At 29.7% G+C, this 24,175-nt stretch overlaps 1 protein-coding gene across 1 annotated transcript in view; it reads left to right on the forward strand.

Annotated features, from left to right (window-relative positions):
• Window positions 1-4,333: 4,333 nt before the first annotated feature.
• The window catches only part of LOC111689819, a 103,917-nt gene continuing 84,075 nt past the window's right edge, over window positions 4,334-24,175 (forward strand). The window contains exon 1 of the mRNA XM_046945361.1: window positions 4,334-4,539. Coding sequence (XP_046801317.1) covers window positions 4,359-4,539 — 181 coding nt within the window. The 5' untranslated portion in view covers window positions 4,334-4,358. The remainder of the gene's footprint in view (window positions 4,540-24,175) is intronic.

Raw genomic sequence — 24,175 nt, forward strand, 5'->3', positions numbered from 1 at the left:
TTTTTTACAAGAGGGCTCAAAGGGGAGTAGGGCAAAATATGGGGCTATCCTTAAAAATGTTGGTAGGGGGAATTAAGTCTTCTTCAATAATATTTATGTAGAATTTAAAAGTGTTATTAGTGTTTGTAAGTGAATTTTGACCTTTAAGTCATTTTCTGAAGGAGAGTTTGTATGGGGGATAGGTTCAAATGAAGCCCGATCATTACAAAAATCAATAGTGTCATTTAAAGTTCTATAAAACTAAGTTTTGTCGACTTTTGTTAACATAACAGATCATTTAAATTAATTATAAGCCAAAAGGCCCTATTTTGGGGGGTACGGTTGTATGGGGGCTAGTCGAAATAATGGATCGATTTAAACCATAGGCTTCGTCCTTGGGCCAAAAGAAGCGTGTGTGCCAAATTTCATCTAATTATCTTCAAAATTGCCTGTACCTTGCGCACAAGGTTTACATGGACAGCCAGCCAGCCGGATGGACGGACGGACATAGCTTAATCGACTCAGAAAATGATTCTAAGCCGATTGGTATACTTTAAGGTGGGTATTGGACGAATATTTTTCTATGTTACAAACATCAGCACAAACCCAATATACCCCCCCCACTAAAGTGGCATAACAATAAAAGGTAGAATCACTACAAAATAAGTTCTCAATTATACATGCCTTGAATTGTCAGACTCATAGTAAAACAAAAAATAAAAGTACAATTGAAATAAAACATCAACCTTAAAACTAAATTGAGAATTAAGATTTGGATCTTGAAGATCCAAATCTTCAATAATTCAGAAAATTGATTTCAAAAGACGGACGGACATGGCTTAATCGACTCCGCAATCTATAAGGATCCAGAATACATATACTTTGTAGGGTCGGAAAATTATATTATAGAAATTACAAACGGAATGAAGGTGAAGGGTATAAAAATATAAGAAACATGCATATTTAATGTTCTTTGTGTAAATGTTCATTTGAAGAGAATTTCGAAAGATTTATAAAATGTCCTGAAAATAAAATTAGAGAATGGAGTGAAGCTTGCGGTGTTGAGCTTAAGAAACACTCCCGGATTCACATGCCACAAAACGTGCACGTCTAATGCCAAATGGACACCTGCTCTTGAACCAGTGGAAGGAGTAAATGATTTTTTTTCTTATGTAAATAAATTATGTGGTAAATTGTTTTTTAAATTAACAGTCTTTTGTTATTATTCGTATCTCTGTTTTTTTATCTTTCTATTTTTTGACATAAGAATCAATAATTTTAAACTTTCCCTAGTGATTCTATCTTCTTATGGTTGTGTCATAGCTAATAACAACACACTAGTGCTGCTTTCGCTCTGCTACTATTACTCTGCTGCTCTCCCTTTGCCTTGTTTTTATAAACATGAGTACAATAATAACAAAATTTACCGTATGATTATGTATTTTGTTTTTTGCAATTTCTGTCTGAGCATGAAAAAAATTTTAGTTTTTGATGATATTTTCAGAGGTTGTCTCAGATTTTTGCTCATATCTCCGGTATTTATGGACCGATATCTGGGGTGCTCTAAAAACTGATTTCAACAAACACAGAGACGGACAGACAGACGGACATAGCTTAATAAACCTCGCGCTACCTATAAGGATCCAGAATATATATACTTTATGGGATTTGGAAAATTATATTATAGAAATTACAAACGCAATGACAAACTTATATATAACCTTCTCACGAAGGTGAAGGATATAATAAAATCGAAAATAAATATTTTAAATTTGTAAAAAAAAAAGATTTTTCTGAAAAATATCGAAGAAGTCATTTTGGGAAGAGGAAAATATACAAGTGAATAATACAACTCATGGTCAGAGTATTTTTATACCCACAATCGAAAAAGATAAGGGTCAATTTTTAGGTGAAGAATCAGGTATTAAATTAAAATTAAACCTCGAAAGATGTTTATGAGTACTCAATTAGTTAATTTTGTTTGCTAGTTTAAGCTTAATAGAGACGGTTTAAACTTTAGCAAGAAATGCAAACGTGTAAAAATTAGTGCAAAAATTTAATACAATTTTTACTAAAATAAACATTAAAAGTACTGATTTATTGATTAGTATAAATTTTAGGGACTTAACAATATATTTTTGTTTAAAATTTAAGGTTTCATTATTTTTCATATAATATTTACAATAGTCTTCTTTTTTTTATAAAACATGCATGTACTCAAAAACATCAGAGAAGATTAACATCAGAATAAATTTATGTTTAGATTTACTAATCTGATTATTAATTGGCAGCTCAAAAAGCCGTCCTAAATAGAATTTTTGATATTTGCAGCAATATGATATTAAATGTGTTCTGTACCAAAATTGTACTGAGATCCCAATTCGTTTAATTTATATGATATGTCAAAGTAAAGAGCGTTTCATAGGTATACAAGACTGTCCTAGCTGGAAAGTGTCAAAGTATTTGCAGCAATAAGGAAAATACAATATACTATGAAATTTATTCTGTATTAAAATTGTACCGATATCCCAATTCTTCTAATTTTATGAATATCATATTTTAGAATGAGCGAAATAGCATAGTGTATTTTCCCTATTGCATTTTAATCTACAAGAAACGCTCTTTAATTTGGAATATCATATAAATTAGCCGAAATATTCGCTAAGACACATAAAAGTATATACTGTGAGCATCAAAAGAAAGTGTACACCAATTTCGGGTTTACAAAATTTTTTGTTAGAATACACTTATTTATAAAAATTAACATGTTTTATTGCAGTTTAGATACGAATACGAATTTTATTGCAGTTTAATACGAATATAACTGTGAACAAACAGTTATATTTAGACAAATGTTGTCTAAAAATAATGCTGATTTTACGCATCATAAAAAAAGTGTACAATAGAAGCATTGCTCTTTCGTTCTTTGTGTAGCGGGGAAATGCCTAAATAACTTCGAAAGACGGTACTTGGACAACCGAATGGAGTAATTATGTTATATTGCAACTTAATTCGGATTTTGTTAAGAAACCTTATTTTCATATCAAAAATTTTACAAAAGTGGGTCAAAACTCTGATCATTACTTTTGAAGATTTTATTAATTAGCAAAGCAGTAAAAAAAATATTTGATCATTTACTGTTTTATCAAAAATTAAACTGCAACACAAGTTTTTATGCAAATAAAATAGCTGTACACTTTCTTTTGACGCCCGCTGTATATTCTGGGTCCTTATTAGATTATGAGACGACCTAGCCATGTGCGTCCTTCTATCGAAATCCCGATAGAGACCACACTGGAGGAGCTAGACAGTTGAAATTTTGCATAAATATTCTCCATTGATAAGGTTTGTTTAGTATTAAAAATAGTTAAAACCGGCCCATGTTTTCGCATAGCTCCCATAAATGTGCCTTTAAAATAACAGTATAACGATGAAATTCTACATAAATAACTCTTATGTGAAGTAAATCTCTTAACCAAATTTTATGAGAATTGGTCTAAAATTTACCTTATTCCCCAAATAAGGTCCCCTTCAGAAAATGTCTTTAACGCTCATTACTGGCTCAGAAACGCGATTACACCAAAATTAAAATTTCTTTTCTCACTTTTGTGAGGATTGGCCCATTATTGACACTAACCCCATATAGGATCCCCTTACTAACTAAGTTTCTGAAAATTCGACATAAAGAAGTTTTGTATGAGCCAAAATCTCTCTACCAACTTTTGTGAGGGTCGGTCTTTATTTGACAATATCCATAAATTCTTTTTCAGAATATACTTTACCGCTCATAACTAGATTAAACATACGATTACAACGATGAAATTCAACATAAATAAGTTTTGTAAGAACCAGCATTTTTCTACCAAATTTCAGAAAATGGATTTTTTTTCTTTCGATAAAAGGAAAAGCATCGATTCATAAACTCAATGTTTACTAATAAGAAATCAATTCTTTTCGGCAATGATGTGATGATAGGTATATAATATTCAGCATGGTCGAATATAACATTCTTATTATTGTTTTAATTTTGAATCACACAAATTTCCATCCAATGGATTAAAATCCGTACAAATTACATTGAGAAAATGTTTTTTCTTAACTTTGAAAGTTAAAGAATTTGTTAACGTTCTCAAATGAAAATAGAACTATTGAAACGTTTGACCTTGTAAAATTACGTCATTCATTATCAGGGTGTGTGATGTGGATATTCAATGAACATTAAACTCAATATAAAACACCCACGTAATTATTTATTTAAACATGTGTGTGTTTATAAACTGTAAAAACATAATCTAACAACGTTATATAAAAGGTCTTTAATTTATTTGATTCAGTTTAGTAAACATCTGCTCGTCATAGAATATAAAACGCTGACAAACATGTCTTATTTAGGCAACACTTCGGATTTAGAAAGCGAAAAGATGGAGTTCGGAAGAAATCGTAAAACAAACATTGTTTCAAAACTACAAGCGCATAAAATATCTAGTGAACCTAAATGGTCAAATAAACACGAAGATGATTCCGACTCAGTATCAACAAATGAGAATTTCTTGACTAAAGGTAATTTATTTTATATGTGTGTATGTTGCATAACCATATTTCAAAAAACAAAAGAATTAAAAGAGATCGGAATGTACGACGAACATTTTACGTATGTACATTAAGGTATAAGCAAAAAATACGCCCTATGGTAATAGCCTGTTCCTCAGGTCATTTTGGTGCAAAAACCTTCCGCGGTAAATCGATTTTCTAAAACCATTCACTAACAAATTTTCATGGTTTTTTATAGTACTATATACATTTTTGGAAACTAATTTTGAATATTTTTTTTTTTGCTACTCCTATCCTTAACCTTAATCCGTATAAATGTCCTGGTCAAACAATAATACCTGTTTATATCGGATATTTCCAGTTTTTATTAAAAATTTTAAATTTTGTTTAGAGTAAATATCAAAACTTTTTTAACTCTCGAGAAAAAGTAATATCCTTTTTCGAAGTATATTTTTAGGCTCTATGTAGAACGGATAGGGCCGTTTTGAAATTTCATGGCTGAAACTAACGCAAATGTGAAAATACCGTACCCGAAATTATCTATTACTGTTACCAGTAAACTACCGATACCGTTATTTTGTAATCAAAGCCTGAATGTGAATAGGAGATAAAATAATAGTACATCATAATATATTGAATTATATACATTCTCCTTTCGTCAAAAATTCCTTTTTGAATAAAAACATTATTCGGTTTTGATGAAACTTAAATAACTTTCACCTATAATTAAATTTTGTAAAGGCGTAGAATATTTATAGAAACATAGACTTTTGTATTTTCGGGTGCGTATCTTATATGGGAAAAAGGGTCTATTATGACCTGATCCTGTTTTGAATTTTATTCTTATGTCGTTATTGACGATTAAGCGGATGTATGGGAACTATGACCAATTATAGGATAAATTTGAATTGAAAGTTGATTTTTTCCCAATACGGTTATTTGTTAAAGAATTATGTGCGTAGTGGGAAGGTTTTTAAGCGTTTGTTCTTATGTTTATATTTTGCGCACGTCACAGAAATGCCTCTAACAAAATTTAAAAGAACTTTTTGTTTGCAAATTTAGAAAAAAATAAAAATATTTCGGAACTAAGGTTAAAACAAGTTAAATTCTTAGATAAACAAAAATATCAGTCTGTTCTGTATGTATTTTACATATGTACTGTCAAAATTTCCATCTGTAAAAGTTGTACATATCGTCTGATACATATGAAATATTTCATGCGTAAAATACTTGTGGAAATACTTTTGATTGGAGGGTGCTCTATTTTCGTGAAATAAACATAAAGAAAACAGCTGTTTTCAAGATATTTTAATGAAATTTGGCACATACTATTTTCTTGGACGAACGCTATTGAAAATGGTTAAAATTGGTCTTTTATAACGCCTATCCTCCATACAACCGTACCCGTATGATCACTACAAAAATCTTTAGTATCATTTATCGTTCTATAAAACTAAGTTTTGCAGATTTTTGTTGACATAATTGAACTTTTAACTTAATTATGAGCGCAAAGGCCCTATTCTGTGGTACGGTTGTATGGGGGTAGGCGAAATAATGGATCGATTTCAACCATTTGCAATAGCGTTCGTCATTGGACCTTGAAAATTGCGAAAATTGTAGCATGCGCACAAGGTTTACATGGACACACAAACAGACGGACATAGCTAAATCGATTCAAAAAGTGATTCGGAGCATAATACACTCTCCAACATAGTAGTGTAGGGTATATAATAAATAGTTTGGGGGTTCGGTCCATTCAAAAAGTAGTCATAGGTAGAATGTAGTCATAGAAGTTAATTTACCTAACCAATAAATTACAACTTCATATCTGTATAAGATTGCTTTCTTACGATATACTACTTTATTTAGTGGTGATAATTTAAATATTTGTTTGCAAGTCGAGGAATAAAAATTTAAAAATAACTCTTGAGGAACTGAAAGGTACCAAAAAATCCTCAATAAATTTCTGAATTACTCTGGGACATACTGGCTTAATTTCATCTTTCTAGGTTCAATGTTATAGAAATTTCAATAAATACTTTTTGAAGAACGAAAAAGTTACTACATATGTACTTAATCCAGACTCTAGATCAGGAGTGCACAAAAGTTCCTTATGGAATAGTAAATACCAATACATTTAATGATAATCATATTTTTATTAAATATTTTTTGTTGCAAAAACCAACTAATTTATACAAGGTAAAAGAAAAAACATTTCATATAGGTACACGGCAAAAAAAATATTTGCATTTTTTGTTAAAATAAAATAATTTTCCCATTTATTTTGCAAATCTATTTTGTATAGAAGAAGAGTGTTGTTGCTTTGCTCTTGCTTAAAAACAGTAAAGAACCACAACAACGTATTTCTAGTGCTGGGCGCTCTATGTATGTATAGAAAACACACAGGCTATAGCTAAGAGTATTTACAAAAACAAATGAATGCTCAAGCGCATATGACTTGCTCTAGGTAGGTTACTTCATGATTTTAGGTTCAATATTATAGAGAATTTAAAAAGTGGCTTTTGAATAACGAAAAATTAGCCAAAAGTCCCATTTTATCCGCACTCTACATAATTTCATGCTTCTAGATCCAGGATCGGCAGACATATACTACATTTTGCACTTGTATGGGTAAAAGAGCGAAAAAACAAGATATGAGAAATCATTATACTCTCATCTCCACAAAAATGCATGTATGGAAAACTGATATTTAGAAATAATATTAATGTAACACAAAACTAATATTTTTTAGTTTAAAAGCAGCAAATATTTTTTGCCCTGTTTTGCACATATTTATTTAAAATATTAAAATATATGTATATAAAAACACAAATTTGAGCTTTTTAACTATATTTGTAATTAAATATATACATATTAAAGGTAAAAATTAAACAAAAGTGCATTAAGTTTTGATTAATTAATATATTTTGCAAATTATGTTGAAAGAAAAAACATTATAAAAAGTTAATAATTCTAAAAACTACTAAATATGTAGTGTAGATACTAAAAAAGCACAACAATAATTAGTATTATCCATCCCTTCATTAATATACATTCGTTCATTTTCATTGCAAAAGCAAGAAACGAGCGACGACACAACCTTCTTCTATAACAGCTCAAATGAGACTGAATTGTGTTTTCTATGCGTGTGAGTAATCTGTGTAAATTTAGTAACGGCCAAAAAACACTGTGTATAGGAGATGCCAATCTAGAATCTAGATCATATACCGGCGGATAGAGAGGCAGATAAAAAAATCACCACTACACACACAATATTGGCATTTTTTCATTGAAATTGCACTGAAAAACATATTTGGTTATTTTTAATTTTGAAGATTAAATTGCATTACTGTAAAATGCGAATATTTATAAACAATGTGTAATCAATGTACTTAAGAATGATAATTTCTTTACATAGAAACAACATTTCTAATTAAAATGTACAAAAAAAGTATGAAACAAGACTAACTTATTTACTTTCATTGTTATGCATTCTAGAAAATTATTTAGAGTGTACGTTGGTTTTGTAAATTATGCTCTTGCTTTTGCAAGTTGGTTTTATTTTTTCAAGTTGTGTTTGCAATTTCTTTAACAAAGCGACATCAACCTGCTTTGTTGAATGCTGTCAAGCAACTAAATAAAATATTTGTATTTTTTATTCTCTTGTTTAGAGGTTCGTATGCGATCGTGTTGTGTACATGTAATTTGCCGAAAATCTTCGTTGTCAGAACAATACTAGCGCCGACGTCTGATCTAGATTCAATATAAAACAAAATTCACAAGACACTTTTTGAGGCGTTCCGAAATTAATTACATTCTAATATATTATAAATTTCTTTATAAGTTGGTTTTTTGCTTGTGCGTCAATCACGCCTAAACGGATGAATCAATTTACTTCAAATTTGGAACATAGAAATATTTATGTCTGGAAGCGTCAACTTTCCGAAAATTAGACTAGAAGGGGTAAAAAATAGGCTAACTTATTTTTGGCTATTTTAATGCGAAAATATTTTCAATTTAGCATTCTCAAATGTCAGAAATATGTATTAGCAATGTTAAAAGGGCGAAAAACTGGGAAAATCGGTACTTTTGTGCTTGAAAACGGATTTTTGTATAAAAGCCGTGATAAGCGGTTGTCAGAAAATATTTAACAATTGTCTGAACTTAAAATTTTTCTATTGCAAGGTTGTCAGACTGACAATATTGCAAAATTAATTTAAAGTTGGCAGCATTTTACTGCCAACGTTGTAAGAGCTGAGGTTGCTCTCAATACCGAGAGGCCTCAATGTCAACCCGGAAAGGTGGAAATCGGTCTTTTCACAAGAAAGACAAATTTCTACGTATACTGAACCTTGCTTCCTGGGCAAGAAGATACCAGTGACAGACAAAGTTAAGTAATCCTTGACAGGAAATTAAATTAGAGGATAAAAAACTATAGGGATGAAATGGGGTCTTATTCCTACTATGACAAATTGGCTTTATAAAGGTGTAATTAGACCAATTCTTGCTTATGCTTCAATAATCCGGTGAACTGCTTTGTGTAAAAAGTGTAAAGGCCTAACTATAATATGCTTACATAGACTGAAGTCAGGTTAAGCAACTGTGCGAACACATATAAAACATATGTGACAAACTATAATGTACTTAAGAGAGTTTCGTTAAGTTTCGTCAAATCTAATTGCTTAAGCAAAGAGCGATACTGACAGCACATTGTTTGTTTATTGTACACAAAGAAAAGTTTGTTTATTGAACACAATGAAAATTGTCCAGAAAATTATTTTTTTAAATAATATATTATGAAATATGTATTTTTTATTACGCGTGGTACATAAATGTGCAAATGGAGCAAAAGTGTTTTGAATGCACGTAAGTACATTATAGCCACATAAAAGTTTCCTAGGATTTTCTTAAGCACTTGAGAGTCTTTTCGTTCGATTTTGTCATTAACTTAAGCTTGCTTATTCATATTATAGTTGGGCCTTAATATCAAACTACTACAGGGAGTTCAGAGTACATGCAGCTTGGGTAAAAGTGTTGCCATGTGTAATAATTCAACCAAAGCTCTGGAAAAGTTGCTAAGTAGATCTCTCATTAAGTTGCTAGATCTCTCATTGAAACATATTTAAGTTACGAGGCAGCGCTTATAGCCGAACGGATAGAACAGATAGAATGTCTTGGTTAAGCGGAAAACCAGAGCAAATACCAGCAGGAATCCGTTGTTACGCTCTAAGTTGGGGGTAAAGTGGGTCTGAGACACTGTTGCCAGATTTGACGATTTATCGTCTAAAGACATAAAGGAAAAGGCGTCATGAAATAACTCCCCACGAAATAACTCCCCAAAACAAAAATTAAATAAGTCCTCAAATTTGGGGACTTGTTTCATTATGAAATAATTCCCCAATTTAAAAATGAAAAAAACTTCCTAAATTAAAATGAAATAACACCCCATTTTTGGGGATTTATTTCATATGAAACAAATCCGTAATTTTAAAATGAAATAAGTTCCCATTTAAAAATAACGATTTATGGAACAAGTTGGTTTTAGTGACATTTCTAAAAAAGTAGATCGCTCATACTTCCGAATAGGACTTCAATATTTAACACATTTCAGTTTAATCGCTTAATAAAAATTCCATTAATAGGCGGCCTGCGGCCGGGCGCAAGGACTTTCTACTCTATGGTATGTCCAACAACCGCTTCGCTTAATAAATATTTCTTAAATTGCCGGCCTACGGCCGCACGCAAGGACTTACTTCTCTATAATATGACCAACACCGGCTTCGCTTAGTAAAGATTTCCTAAATAACCGGCCTAAGGCTGAACACTCTTGATATAGGGAGAGTGTATTCTTAGCGAAGCCGGTGTCCAATGTACCCCAGAGGATGAAACCTTTGCGCACAGCCGAAGGCCGGCTATCAGACATATATTATTTTATTTCGTGTGATAAAAGTAATATAATGAAATAACTCCCCAAAAATATTTTTAGGAATTTATTTCATTTTTGAATTTTGAGGAATTATTTTATAATGAAATAACTCCCCATTTCAAATGTGAAATAATGCACCAAAAAACGAATTAAATCCCCAAATTTCGTTGTTTTTGCTTTCTGAACAAATTTTTAGGGAGTTATTTCATTTTTGTTTTGGGGAGTTATGTCGTGGGGAGTTATTTCATGACGCCAAAGGAAAAGTAGCCCCAGTTTTAGGGCAATATTGCATTATAAAATAAAGGCCCAATTTTTAAATGAAAATTAACCCCAAAATAAGTGAAATGTTGCCCCATAGATGATATGATAAGTTATCCCAATTTGGAAATATTTCGTAATGAAATATTACTCCATATATGTGAATCAAATTTCACCTAAAATTTTTGTATGGGTTTTTTTTTGGAAATTTTACATTTTTATTAAATTGTTAAAAGAAAAAAGTGGCCCAAAATAAAATACACAAATTGGGGTCTTTTTTCATTACACCATTTTATTGTCCTATTTCATTTCTTCTAAAATCAGAAATATTTTTGTAACTTGTGTATTATTTGGGGCAATTTTTCGATTTTAAATTTGGGTTAATTTTGTATGGGACCATTTATCGCAACGCCAGCAAAAAGATTAAATAAAAAATCTAGCATACAACATTGGATTGTAAGATAGTTCAGCTTTTGTTGCATCGAATGGTTTTGCGTTTGTCAGGTTAACTGCCTCGAACTCCCTTCCCTTTAAAGCTATTAAATTCACCCTTTCGTTACCGACTACTCCCGAGAGGTCTGGTACCCATATGATATGAACCTTACCTCTGGGAGAGTATTCAGTTAAAGCTTTCTTACAATCCAATACGGGCTAAGATGTAGTTCTATCTCCTGATATCGCCCTAATTGCCTTCTGGCTGCCGATAAATATATTAAGCGTTACAGCAAAAGTTTTTTAGTTCGCTAAGACCAGGTTCACACTAGGAAACTTTTGATTTTTGTGTTTGAGAAAAAGAGAAAGAAATATCAACCTTATTTTTCTCTTACACACAGAATCAAAAGTTTCTCAACAAAAGTTTCCCAGTGTGAACAAGGTCTAAACAAATAAGCGGGCAAGTGTCCGGTACTTTTTACAAATTTGGCTCTTTAGGGAATAATTGGGTAAAAACTGTTTGGTATTTTTTTGCACCCAATGAATCTTTTTAACCGGTGAACATTTAACAAATATTTATGATTTCTTCATAACATAACGAAAAAAAATATTAATTTAGTAACTTTTGGATATTTGGACGTTTAAGTGGTGAAAATTATACCTACTTTTGGAACTTTCTTCATAAACATTGTGTTTGGTTTATTAATTTATACATACATTGGGCCACAAAACAGTGTAAACTTTTTTAAATATTTCATAAATGGCTGAAATTCTAAACTTATTATTGATATATTATTAATAATTATTATTAATATGCATGTATTTACCAGGGGCTAGGTAAAATTATGGACCAATGTTAACCATTTTCATTAGCTTTCGTCTACTGTACCATAATTGAATTAATTACAAGGTTTACAAGACCTATTCGCGGGTTCAGTTGTATGGAGCCTAAGTAAAATAATTGACCAATCTTAACTATTAGGCTTAACTATTTTCAATACGCAATAGAAGATCATGCAAAAAAAATTTAATTAAATTATCTTCAAAATTGCGACCTGGTGGGTATATGAATAATATACCCACCAACATCATCTCAAACCTAAATACCCTCCCCACAAAAGCTGTGTAGGGTATAAACCATATACCGGCGGATAGAGAGGCAGATAAAAAAATCACCACTACACACACAATATTGGCATTTTTTCATTGAAATTGCACTGAAAAACATATTTGGTTATTTTTAATTTTGAAGATTAAATTGCATTACTGTAAAATGCGAATATTTATAAACAATGTGTAATCAATGTACTTAAGAATGATAATTTCTTTACATAGAAACAACATTTCTAATTAAAATGTACAAAAAAAGTATGAAACAAGACTAACTTATTTACTTTCATTGTTATGCATTCTAGAAAATTATTTAGAGTGTACGTTGGTTTTGTAAATTATGCTCTTGCTTTTGCAAGTTGTTTTTGTTTTTTCAAGTTGTGTTTGCAATTTCTTTAACAAAGCGACATCAACCTGCTTTGTTGAATGCTGTCAAGCAACTAAATAAAATATTTGTATTTTTTATTCTCTTGTTTAGAGGTTCGTATGCGATCGTGTTGTGTACATGTAATTTGCCGAAAATCTTCGTTGTCAGAACAATACTAGCGCCGACGTCTGGTATATACATAACTATATGTATATGTGTATTAGTAGAATCACAAAAATAAACACAGTTGTGTCAAAGGTACGAAATAAAAAAATTTTTGGACGTTATTTTTTGTGTGTTATTAATAAAATTTTATATCCTAGTGAATGAAAATATTAGTAAATTATAATTTTTTTTTTTTTTTGAAAATATATTATAAACACGACATTTTGTTATTTTTATCTGCACTAATGCAAAATGAAAAAAAGTAAAATACTTTTTTAATTTTCAATACGAAAATGTACAACTTTTCTTTTTTCAGTTTTAATTAAAATAAAATGTCAAAGAATAAAAAAATATTTTTTTTCATTTGTAAAATATAAATTATTTTCGGGGTTTTAAATAAATGAAAAGTATCACAAAAAATAATAAACATTTGTTCAATTCACAATCGATGTTGTAGCGTTGTAGGTCAGCAGCTGCTACAATAGTCATAACAATGTTGTTGGTATTTTCTATGCAAAAGCTCTATACAACTCATACGACAATTTTTCATATGTTTTTCGAATGTTGTAAGAAATTTAAGTGTTGCCAATTAATTACTTCAACATATAAACAAAAATTCAAACGATTTTAGCATAAAAAACGATAAAGTGGTAACACTGAAATCAAAAACAAACAGCTGTTTACAAAAACAAAAAAACTAAAATTTTATTAAAAAGAGTTTATTTATTAGTTTAAAATGTGGAATAAAGAAAATAAAAGAATTGAAAATTCAAAGAAATTAATTTGGTTTATTTCACTGTTACTACATTTTAAAGTACTGTTCAGTTATAATCTGGACGCACTGTACTTTGAATTGCAGCGCCTCTGGTGGCAGAAGTAGAAAGCTTTTGAAGTATGTTATTCACCACAGATGTACCGTTATATGTCAAAAATTTCATTCGATTCTGTTGAGGCTTAAAGAAAATACACGCGATGGAACTTGAAACTCGTAAAAAAATTCTGCACAAATTTAATGAAAATCCGACTTGGTCTCGTTCTAAGTTAGCAAAATCGCTTAAAATTGCAAAAAGTACGGTGTGTAGTGTATTAAAAAGATATGAGGAAACCTTGACTATAGAAAGAAAAAAGAAAAATGTAAAAAAGGCAGGTATAAGGAACAAAAAATTGGAGACTAGAGTACTAAGGTCAATTAAAAATAATCCTGGATTATCTGACGCTGATCGTGCTAAAAAATTTAAAACCAGCAGAAGTACTATACGAAGAATTCGCGTAAATGCTAGATTAAAAGCATATCGAACTATTAAATACCCAAACAGAACAGAAAAGCAAGAATCAGTAGCAAAAAAACGTACCAGATTATTATACAGTAATATATTAACCAAATTTAGCGGTTGCATCGTAATGGACGATGAAACATATGTAAAAGCCGATTTTAAGCAAATACCAGGCCAAAAATTTTATGTTTCATCCAGGCGTGGAAATGTAGCCGACAAATTTAAATACACGAAAATGGATAAATTTGGTAAAAAGTTCCTGATTTGGCAAGCAATTTGCAGCTGCGGGTTGAAGAGCAAGGCTTTTGTCACATCCTCTTCAATGACGTCAGAAATTTATACAAAGGAATGTTTACAAAAACGACTGTTGCCTTTCATTAGGTTTCATAAGTCGCCGACTAAGTTCTGGCCGGACCTAGCATCTTGTCACTATTCCAATACCACTATAAAAGTGGTACCAAGATAATAACATCGATTTTGTACCCAAGTGGCTTAACCCACCAAATTGTCCACAACTTCGCCCAATTGAAAAATTTTGGGCTATTGTTAAATCTAAATTGAAGAAGAGTGCCAAGGTTATTAAAAATGAGGATTCCATGAGAACAGCTTGGTATAAATATGCTGCTTTAGTTCAAAGGAAAGTTGTGCAGAATTTAATGCGAAGCATAAAGAAACATGCAAGAAATTTCATTCGAAATAAAGAAATTTAAAATTCTTTTAGTTATAATTTTAACCAATAATAAATAATCTTTCATTTTTGATATAAAACTTTTAATTCTGTTGTTTCAATCAAAAGTTATTAACAGTTTTATGCGTCCAGATTATAACTGAACACTGCTTTAGTATGTACCAAGAATTATAAAAATATAGATTACGCATTGCGCAGGTTTTTTTGGTTTAAATCAACAGGTGTTCGATATGCTTAGTCACATCAGCAAATAAAGTGATTGACGTCTAAAAAAAATTTTAAAAACTTAAAAAAAAATTTAAAAACTTTACAAAATTTTGTAAAAATTAAAAAAAAATAAAATACTTTAAATATGAAATGCGCTGTGAAAAATTGCAAAAGCACCAACAACTCTAAGGCGTGCGAAATTAGTTTTTATTATTTTTATTATGTATTTTATTTGTATAAAAATTTTTTTTATTTTTTCAAAAATGTCACTTTGTTTATGTTTTGCTTTTATTTTTCTCAAGTTATAAGCTGATATGACGTACATGCGCAGAACGAACATTTTTTTACATACTGAATGCGCAATCTATATTTCTATAATTCTTGGTATGTACAATATACAACTTGATTGCGAATTGAACAATTAAGTTTAAGTGATAAGAAAAACTAATAAGTGCTAATTTCTCGAAATTTTGCGAAGAAAATTTGAAGTTTTGTGAGTGCGTTTTATTCTCACAATTTTTTTTTATTCTCTCAGAGCTCGTCTGTGTGAAGAGAATAAAAATTTTTGTTCAGTTTCGTCTATATGTACTACTATATGGTTTATTCCTTAAATGCAAGGCCTAAGACATGAATTATTTTTAATCATCTGTAGTTTCAGTTTTATGTAATAATGAGAGGTCCAACAGATTAAAGCGACCGCTTAACATTTGAGAGAAGTATTTAGGATTAAATTAAACTTAATTATCCAAATGTGTTTTTGAGTACCCAATTAGTTATTTTTAAGCGGACAATAAAGGTAGTTTAAACCAGCGTTGCGCGTTCATATTGTTCTGATTACGAAGATTTTCGGCAATTCACACGTACATAACCCGATCGTAAATAAAACTCATTGCAAGAGCGTAAAAATTACAAAAATTATCTTTAGTTGCTTGACAGCATTCAACAAAGTAGGTTGATGTCGTTTTCAGTGTTGCCAACTTAGTGCTTTTAGCACTATTTGCGGTGCTTTTTGGTGTGCCAAACGCGGAAAATTTTGCTCATGGTGCCTTTCTTCAAAAAGGCACTAAAGTGGTGCTTTCTAATTTTATGACAGTGCATTTAGTGCTTTTTATACCCAAGATGAGTGGGGTATATTGATTTTGTCCGTTTGTAACACATTGGTCGTATATATTTTGGGTCCTTATTAAATTCTAAGGCGATCTAACCATGTCCATCCGTCTGTCTGTTGAAAGTACGATAGGGTTAGAACGTAAAGAGCAAACGAGTTAAATTTTTCCACAAATTTTTATATGCATCAAAATTTCTCTACCAAATGACATTAATACTCATTACCGACTTAAAAATATTCGACATAAATATGTTTTATATAAGCCAAAATCTCTCTAGCAAATTTTACGGCAATCGGTCCATAATTGACCCTACCCCCACATATGGTCACCTTCAAAAATTGATTTTAACGCTCATTACTGACTTAAAAATACGTGTTTAGCGGAGAAATTCGAAATAAACTACTTTTATACAAATGTAATCTTCCTACCGAATTTAATTCGGATTTATCGGTAACGTACCCTACCCCCTATTAAGGTCCCCTTAAAAATATGAGTACAGCGATGAAAATTGACAAAAAATAAGTTTTATATAATTTTTTACACAATTGAATCTATCCCTCATATATAAAGCCTCCATGATTACTTCATCGTTGTACTCGCAATAAAAAGATTTTTATTATAATTCTTTATGCCGAATTTTATGACGATTGGTCTATAACTGACCAACAAAACAAAATCTATGTACAAAATGTACAAAAGCAAATATTCTTCAAAAACAAAAAAAAAAAACAAAATATTCAAAATACTTTAAAATAAGTTATGTTATTCACTATCAGTGAAATTAACAATTTTTCCAGAACTCAAAAAACTTAAAAATAATTTATATATATATATATATATATATATATATATATATATATATATATATATTATATATATATATATATATATATATTATATATATATATATATATATATATATATATATATATAATATATTATATATATATATATATTATATTATATATTATATATATATATATTATATAATATATATTATATATATATATATATATAATATATATATATATATAAGATTTTGCAAAAAAAATATATTTCATAAGTTTTGTAAAATTTTACAATTTGGGTGTGGGTACATCGGTTGGCCAGTTGGTAGTGTGCCTGTCAGTTTGAATGTTTAATGACATTTTACTATTTTTAAAATTCTCATCTTATTTATCTAATATTCGTCAAACATTAGTTTTAGTTCTTACGTTACTAAAAATCTAACTCACACCGGTGAAAGACTTTAGTATGACGCATGTTTTGTTTTGCAGCCCAATGTTCTAAAAAACGAATTTTGGAGTCTTGTACGAAATGAGCGAAATAATGTGCAATTTTTATTAAAATAAACAATATTTGACTGAAAAAACGTTAGTGCTTTTTTACCTATTTTCAGTTAGAAAATTACGATTTTTTACCCCTTTTTAATTTTTTTGCGCGCGTTTTGCTTGACCAATGTTGGCAACACTGGTCGCTTTGTTTCAGAAATTGCAAACAAAACGCGTAAAAACAACAACACCACTTGCAAACAAGAGAGCAATTTGCAAAAAACTCATACTCTCCAAAAACTTTTTAGGAATGCATAATAATAAAAATACATAAAAACGGTATTTTTAATACTTTTTTAAACATTTTATATTTAAAAATATAATCTTTGTAAAGAAATAACCATTTTTCTTTTCTTTGGATGTGTTTTATCTGTAAAATTTACATTTTTTTTATTATAAAATTTGATCATAACAAGCGTAATTAGGAAATATTTTTTCTAAGTGTTTTTTAGTATTTTCTCACCACTACAATAACAGTTTCTCTTTCTGCGCTTGGCTGGTTTAAACTTAAGCAAGAACGTCAAAAGTGTAAACCGCTGATGAAAAAAATTAATATAGTTTTAATATAAAAAAGTAAGAGTTCTATATTCGGCTGTGCCGAATTTTATATACCCTTCACCATGATGTGTTAAAAACTGTCGTACATTTTTTTACAAAAAATCAAAAAATAACAATTGTAAAACGGTAAGGTACCAAAAAATCCCCTTTATGGCTTTTCACTTAATCCGGGCTCTACACGCATAATTTAATTTTTCTAGGCTTAAAATTATAAAATATTCAAAAAGTACCTTTTGAAGAACGACAAAGTACGAAAATGTAACCTTTTATAGGTTCTCACTAATGCAGGATGCATGCAGATTAGAATGATCCAAGCTTGTATGAAGACATCCGAATTGTTCTATGGCTTGTAACAGTTTGAATTTTTTAACGGCCGTTTCAAATCTCCAATTTCAGTTTGTTTGAAACTTTTTTCAACTAATTTCAAAATTTTTAGAAGATCTCATGATTATTCATGGACAACAGATATAGGAATAAAGCGGTGAAAAAAATAGATCAGTAATTCTTACAGTTTAGCTGTACCTGCGATTTGAACTCTGTGGATTTCGGGAAAATCGCATTTTTGTAAAATTTTAGAGAATACGTATTAATTCTTTACTGTTGCACATTTATTTTCAGAATATTTAAAACCAGATAATATAAAATATATATTCCAAATTTTATTCAAATCGGACATTCTTTACCCATAAAATTTGGAGTTCAAAAGTCTAATTTTGCAAAATTTGCGAATTCTCAGTATACCATGTCAAAATATTATTTATTTGTTGGCCATGTTTAATAAATAGGACTTTAATTCTTAGTATGAGGTCTTATGTTTAAAATAACAGCTATAAAAGTAAAATGAACCCTTTTAAAAACATGGGACAAATTAAATCCAGAAGTTCAAAAAATCTTAAAAACACAATTCAAATAATGCTATAAAGTTAGAGGAATAACAGAAATAATACAAAACAAGTATGAATGTATAGTCGGACGTAGCCGACCATATGATACCCCACATCAATCAGTATGTATGTTAAAAATGGGGATTATTTAAAAAATAAACCATTTGGTTTGTTTTTTTAACTTTATTTCGGGATATTTTTTCCTTTTTTTTGGTAAAAACAGAGATTTTTTATAAGAGGGCTCAAATATGGCCCTATCCTTAAAAATGTTGGTAGGGGGAGTTAAGTCTTCTTCAATATTATTTATGTAGAATTTAAAAGTGTTATTAGTGTTTGTAAGTGAATTTTGACATTTAAGTCATTTTCTGAAGGGGTGTTTGTATGGGGGAAAATGAAGCCCGATCATTACAAAAATCGGTAGTGTCATTTAAAGTTCTATAAAACTAAGTTTTGTCGACTTTTGCTAACATAATAGATCATTTAAATTCATGAGCTTTTATACCTAGTATGTAATTTTATATACCCTACACCATATTAGTGGGGAGGGTATATTGGGTTTGTGCTGATGTTTGTAACATACAAAAATACCTATTTGTACTATACCTACTTTTTTGACCACATAAAGTTTGTTTGTTTAGACATATTTGATTGAAAATTTACAGTAAAAAAGGATTACAGAAATTATCTGTTTCAAAAACAACATTTTTCTTTTAAAAATGTTCACATCACGTAATGGTCATGAATTTATCCTTTTTGACCACATAAAGTTTGTTTGTTTAGACATATTTGATTGAAAATTTACAGTAAAAAAGGATTACAGAAATTATCTGTTTCAAAAACAACATTTTTCTTTTAAAAATGTTCACATCACGTAATGGTCAAAAAGGGCTAAAGTATAACATATAATTTTTTGTTTTATATCTATTATTCTTCAAATTATAAATAGCATTATTCAAATAATTAAATATTTATTTATTTAAAATATATCACAGTAAAGAATTAACAAATTTTCTCTAAATATTACCAAAAAATGTGATTTCTCGAGCTCAAATCCCAGGTACAGTTAATCTGTAAGAAATATTGATTTCATTATTTTACTGTTTAATAGCCTTAATTAATGTTCACAAATCCCCATGAGATCTACCAAAAAAATTGAAATTTGTTAAAAAAAGTTTCAAAAAACTGAAATTGGAGATTTGAACCTGCCGGTGAAAAAATCAAGTGTAACGTTACCCTGCCAGCAATTTTGTAGTCTACTACGAGAAAAATTCACTTCTAGTTTATAAATTATAATGCATAGCTGTCCCGAAGTTTTGTATTTGGCAACGTAAAGAACCGACTTTTAAATACTAACTTCAAACTAACTACCATATAATGGGGGAGTACCCCAAAATTATCTGGAGAGCATTCTAGGAATGGCCACTTTTCGGTTAACCGACAAACCGGTTTCTTCAAATGTGTTTTTTATAAACACTACTCGAGCGCTAAATTTTTTGTTTTTTTGTCAATTTTTTTTGATTTTGTAATTTTTTTTCATTTTTTCGCCTTGACAAATAATAATTTTGGGAAAAATAAATAAAATGTGATCAGCTGCTTATTTTTATTTCGTGCGAATGAAGTACTGTTTATGTTATTTTGTAAGTTGGAAAACAACGTTGCCAGATAAATTTCATAATACTTTTTACAATAACAACAGAGTACTGATATTTCGAAATTATTTCGCAAATATTTAATTACTTAAAACTTTATATGTATTTTGACAGCATTTCGCACGAAATTTTGAACGGAGTACTTAGCTTAACTAAGAAGCATATATAGCAATGAAACATAAAAGGACCAAGATCTTGTAAAATTTATATTACTGTACATCAATATAGCAAATGAAATTTAACATAAGCAAGTAAGGATCGGCCTATAATTGAATCTACCCCCATTACAGAAAATGACATGGAACATCTCATTGAAATTAAATACCAAAATTCGTATATCTGAGAAACTATTAGAGGTCGAAGAACTTTTGTATCCATGTGAACATTTGGTTAATAAAATAGCGGATTAGCAATAGAGAACACACCGTACCTTTCATATGAATGAAACACAACAATTCGTTTTTCTGGAAAACTATTAGAGCTATAATCTTCAATAACGAAGATCTTTAACGTGTGAACATTTGAGTGAAAAATTGGCAGACTTTTCTTAGGGGGTCTTGAAACCACTGAATATCATTTGGAGGATTTTTATTGGAACCTCTCTTATACATTGAATACAAAAACTCATATATATGAGAAACAATCCTAAAATTTGGGAAACTATTTATTAAATACCAATTTTCATAAATATGAATATTATTTTTAGCATCAGACTGGGTATAACTAGTATTAGTTGTAAATATTTTGATTTTTAATACTGATTAACGTATTTAAGATACGTTCACAATGTTAGAGTACTCTTCTTTTGGCCCAAGGACGAACGCTATTGAACGCTATTTCGCCTAGTCTCTACACAACCGTATCTCTTTATATCTTTATCTCCCACAGAGCACTAACAATTCTTTAAACACATTCGATTTGATTTAATTCCTAGCATTAATTCTTAAAGCTTTCGATAAAGTTGAATGAATTAATTCCTATATAATGTTAAATTCCTTCTAAATGAATTAATTTTGTTACAAAGTGAATTAAACAAATAAGAATGAAACAGAAAAAAAACATGGTTGTGGTGACCATATTCTAAGAGCAGCATATTATGGTTAACATAATGATTGTAGTCTAAATATATTATGGTTATTGTAACAATTATAAAATATCATATTATGATTAAAAACAGTTGAAATATTTTATCATAATATTTTTATTTTCTTTAGTATTGTTTATTATACATGACTATATTATGATCCAATGTGATCGAAATTTCGTTATCTACACAAGACTCTGATCCCTACTGAAAATTGCCAGCATCGGTCCACAATTTCATATTCCCGGAAAATGGGTTTTTTGTTAATAACTTCCGTCACAATGTCGATAACTTCACAAAATTTTACAAGTAGAATTCATTCAGAGGAAAAATTTTTTGGATGAGTCCATAATTGGTTCCCTTCCGAAAATCACTTAAACGCTCATAACTCATTATTTAATTAAGGTATTCATATAAAATTTGGCACAAGTATTGCTCTCACATGAAGAAATATTACAATGTAATTTTTTCCTGTCGGTCCATAACTGGTCACACCACTTAAACACGCATAACTCATTACTAAATTAAGATATCGATATAAAATTTGGTAAAAGTATTGCTCATATGTATATAATCGGTCCATAATTGGTCATGGCTCCCATACAAGGTCCCTCCCAATAAATTGGGTGAAAGTATTGCTCATATGCAGAAAAATATAACTGTAAAATTTTTTTCCGATCGGTCCTTAATTGGTCATATCTCCCATACATGGTTCCCTTCCGAAAATCATTTAAACGCGCATAACTCATTACTAAACTAAGATATCAATATAAAATTTGGTACAAGTATTGCATATATGCACAGAAATATTTCCGATCAGTCCATAACTGGTCATAGCTCCCGTACAAAGTTTCCTCCCGAAAATCGCTTAAACGTACATAACTCATACATTTAGCAAAAATATTGCTCTTATATACATACATAAATTACACTATAAAATTGTTTTACGATCGGTCCATATTTTGTCATAGCTCTCATACTAGGTCCCATTCAGAAAATCACTTAAATTCACATTATTCAATACCAAGTAATGATATAGATACAGAATTTTAAAAAATGGTATCTTTATATACATAATTGGGCATAGCTTCCATACAGTCCTTTTCGAAAATCTCTGAAAAAGCACATTACTCATTACCAAATAAAGCTATTGAAAGATTTTTTCACGATTGGGTTATTACATGGTCCCATACTGGGTTCCCTTCAGAAAATCACTTAAACACACATTACTTGTTACTATATTACAAAATTTGACTGAAATATAGATTTTATGTACAGAAATGTAGCTTAAATAATCTTTTACGATCGGTCTATAATTGATCATATCTCCCATACTAGTTCCAGCCCCTAAAAACGCTTTAATCGTATTTAACTAGCTACATTATCAATTTGTGTTGAACAAAATTATATATGTATTTTGAAAATCCTTAAATCTTTCACACACATGCACATAAGCGCTATAAAAATGTAAAGAAAACGGCGTTTTTAATGTTCAATAAATCTTGGAATTGTAATAGAATTAAATCTTGGGATTGTAATTTTTACGCTCTTGCAATGAGTTTTATTTACGATCGGGTTATGTACGTGTGAATTGCCGAAAATCTTCGTAATCAGAACAATATGAACGCGCAACGCTGGTTTAAACTACCTTTATTGTCCGCTTAAAAATAACTAATTGGGTACTCAAAAACACATTTGGATAATTAAGTTTAATTTAATCCTAAATACTTCTCTCAAATGTTAAGCGGTCGCTTTAATCTGTTGGACCTCTCATTATTACATAAAACTGAAACTACAGATGATTAAAAATAATTCATGTCTTAGGCCTTGCATTTAAGGAATAAACCATATAGTAGTACATATAGACGAAACTGAACAAAAATTTTTATTCTCTTCACACAGACGAGCTCTGAGAGAATAAAAAAAAATTGTGAGAATAAAACGCACTCACAAAACTTCAAATTTTCTTCGCAAAATTTCGAGAAATTAGCACTTATTAGTTTTTCTTATCACTTAAACTTAATTGTTCAATTCGCAATCAAGTTGTATATTGTACATACCAAGAATTATAGAAATATAGATTGCGCATTCAGTATGTAAAAAAATGTTCGTTCTGCGCATGTACGTCATATCAGCTTATAACTTGAGAAAAATAAAAGCAAAACATAAACAAAGTGACATTTTTGAAAAATAAAAAATATTTCTATACAAATAAAATACATAATAAAAATAATAAAACTAATTTCGCACGCCTTAGAGTTGTTGGTGCTTTTGCAATTTTTCACAGCGCATTTCATATTTAAAGTATTTTATTTTTTTTTAATTTTTACAAAATTTTGTAAAGTTTTTAAATTTTTTTTTAAGTTTTTAAAATTTTTTTTAGACGTCAATCACTTTATTTGCTGATGTGACTAAGCATATCGAACACCTGTTGATTTAAACCAAAAAAACCTGCGCAATGCGTAATCTATATTTTTATAATTCTTGGTACATACTAAAGCAGTGTTCAGTTATAATCTGGACGCATAAAACTGTTAATAACTTTTGATTGAAACAACAGAATTAAAAGTTTTATATCAAAAATGAAAGATTATTTATTATTG

This window comes from Lucilia cuprina, chromosome 3 (genome assembly GCF_022045245.1).
Source record: "Lucilia cuprina isolate Lc7/37 chromosome 3, ASM2204524v1, whole genome shotgun sequence".
Lineage (NCBI taxonomy): Eukaryota > Metazoa > Arthropoda > Insecta > Diptera > Calliphoridae > Lucilia > Lucilia cuprina.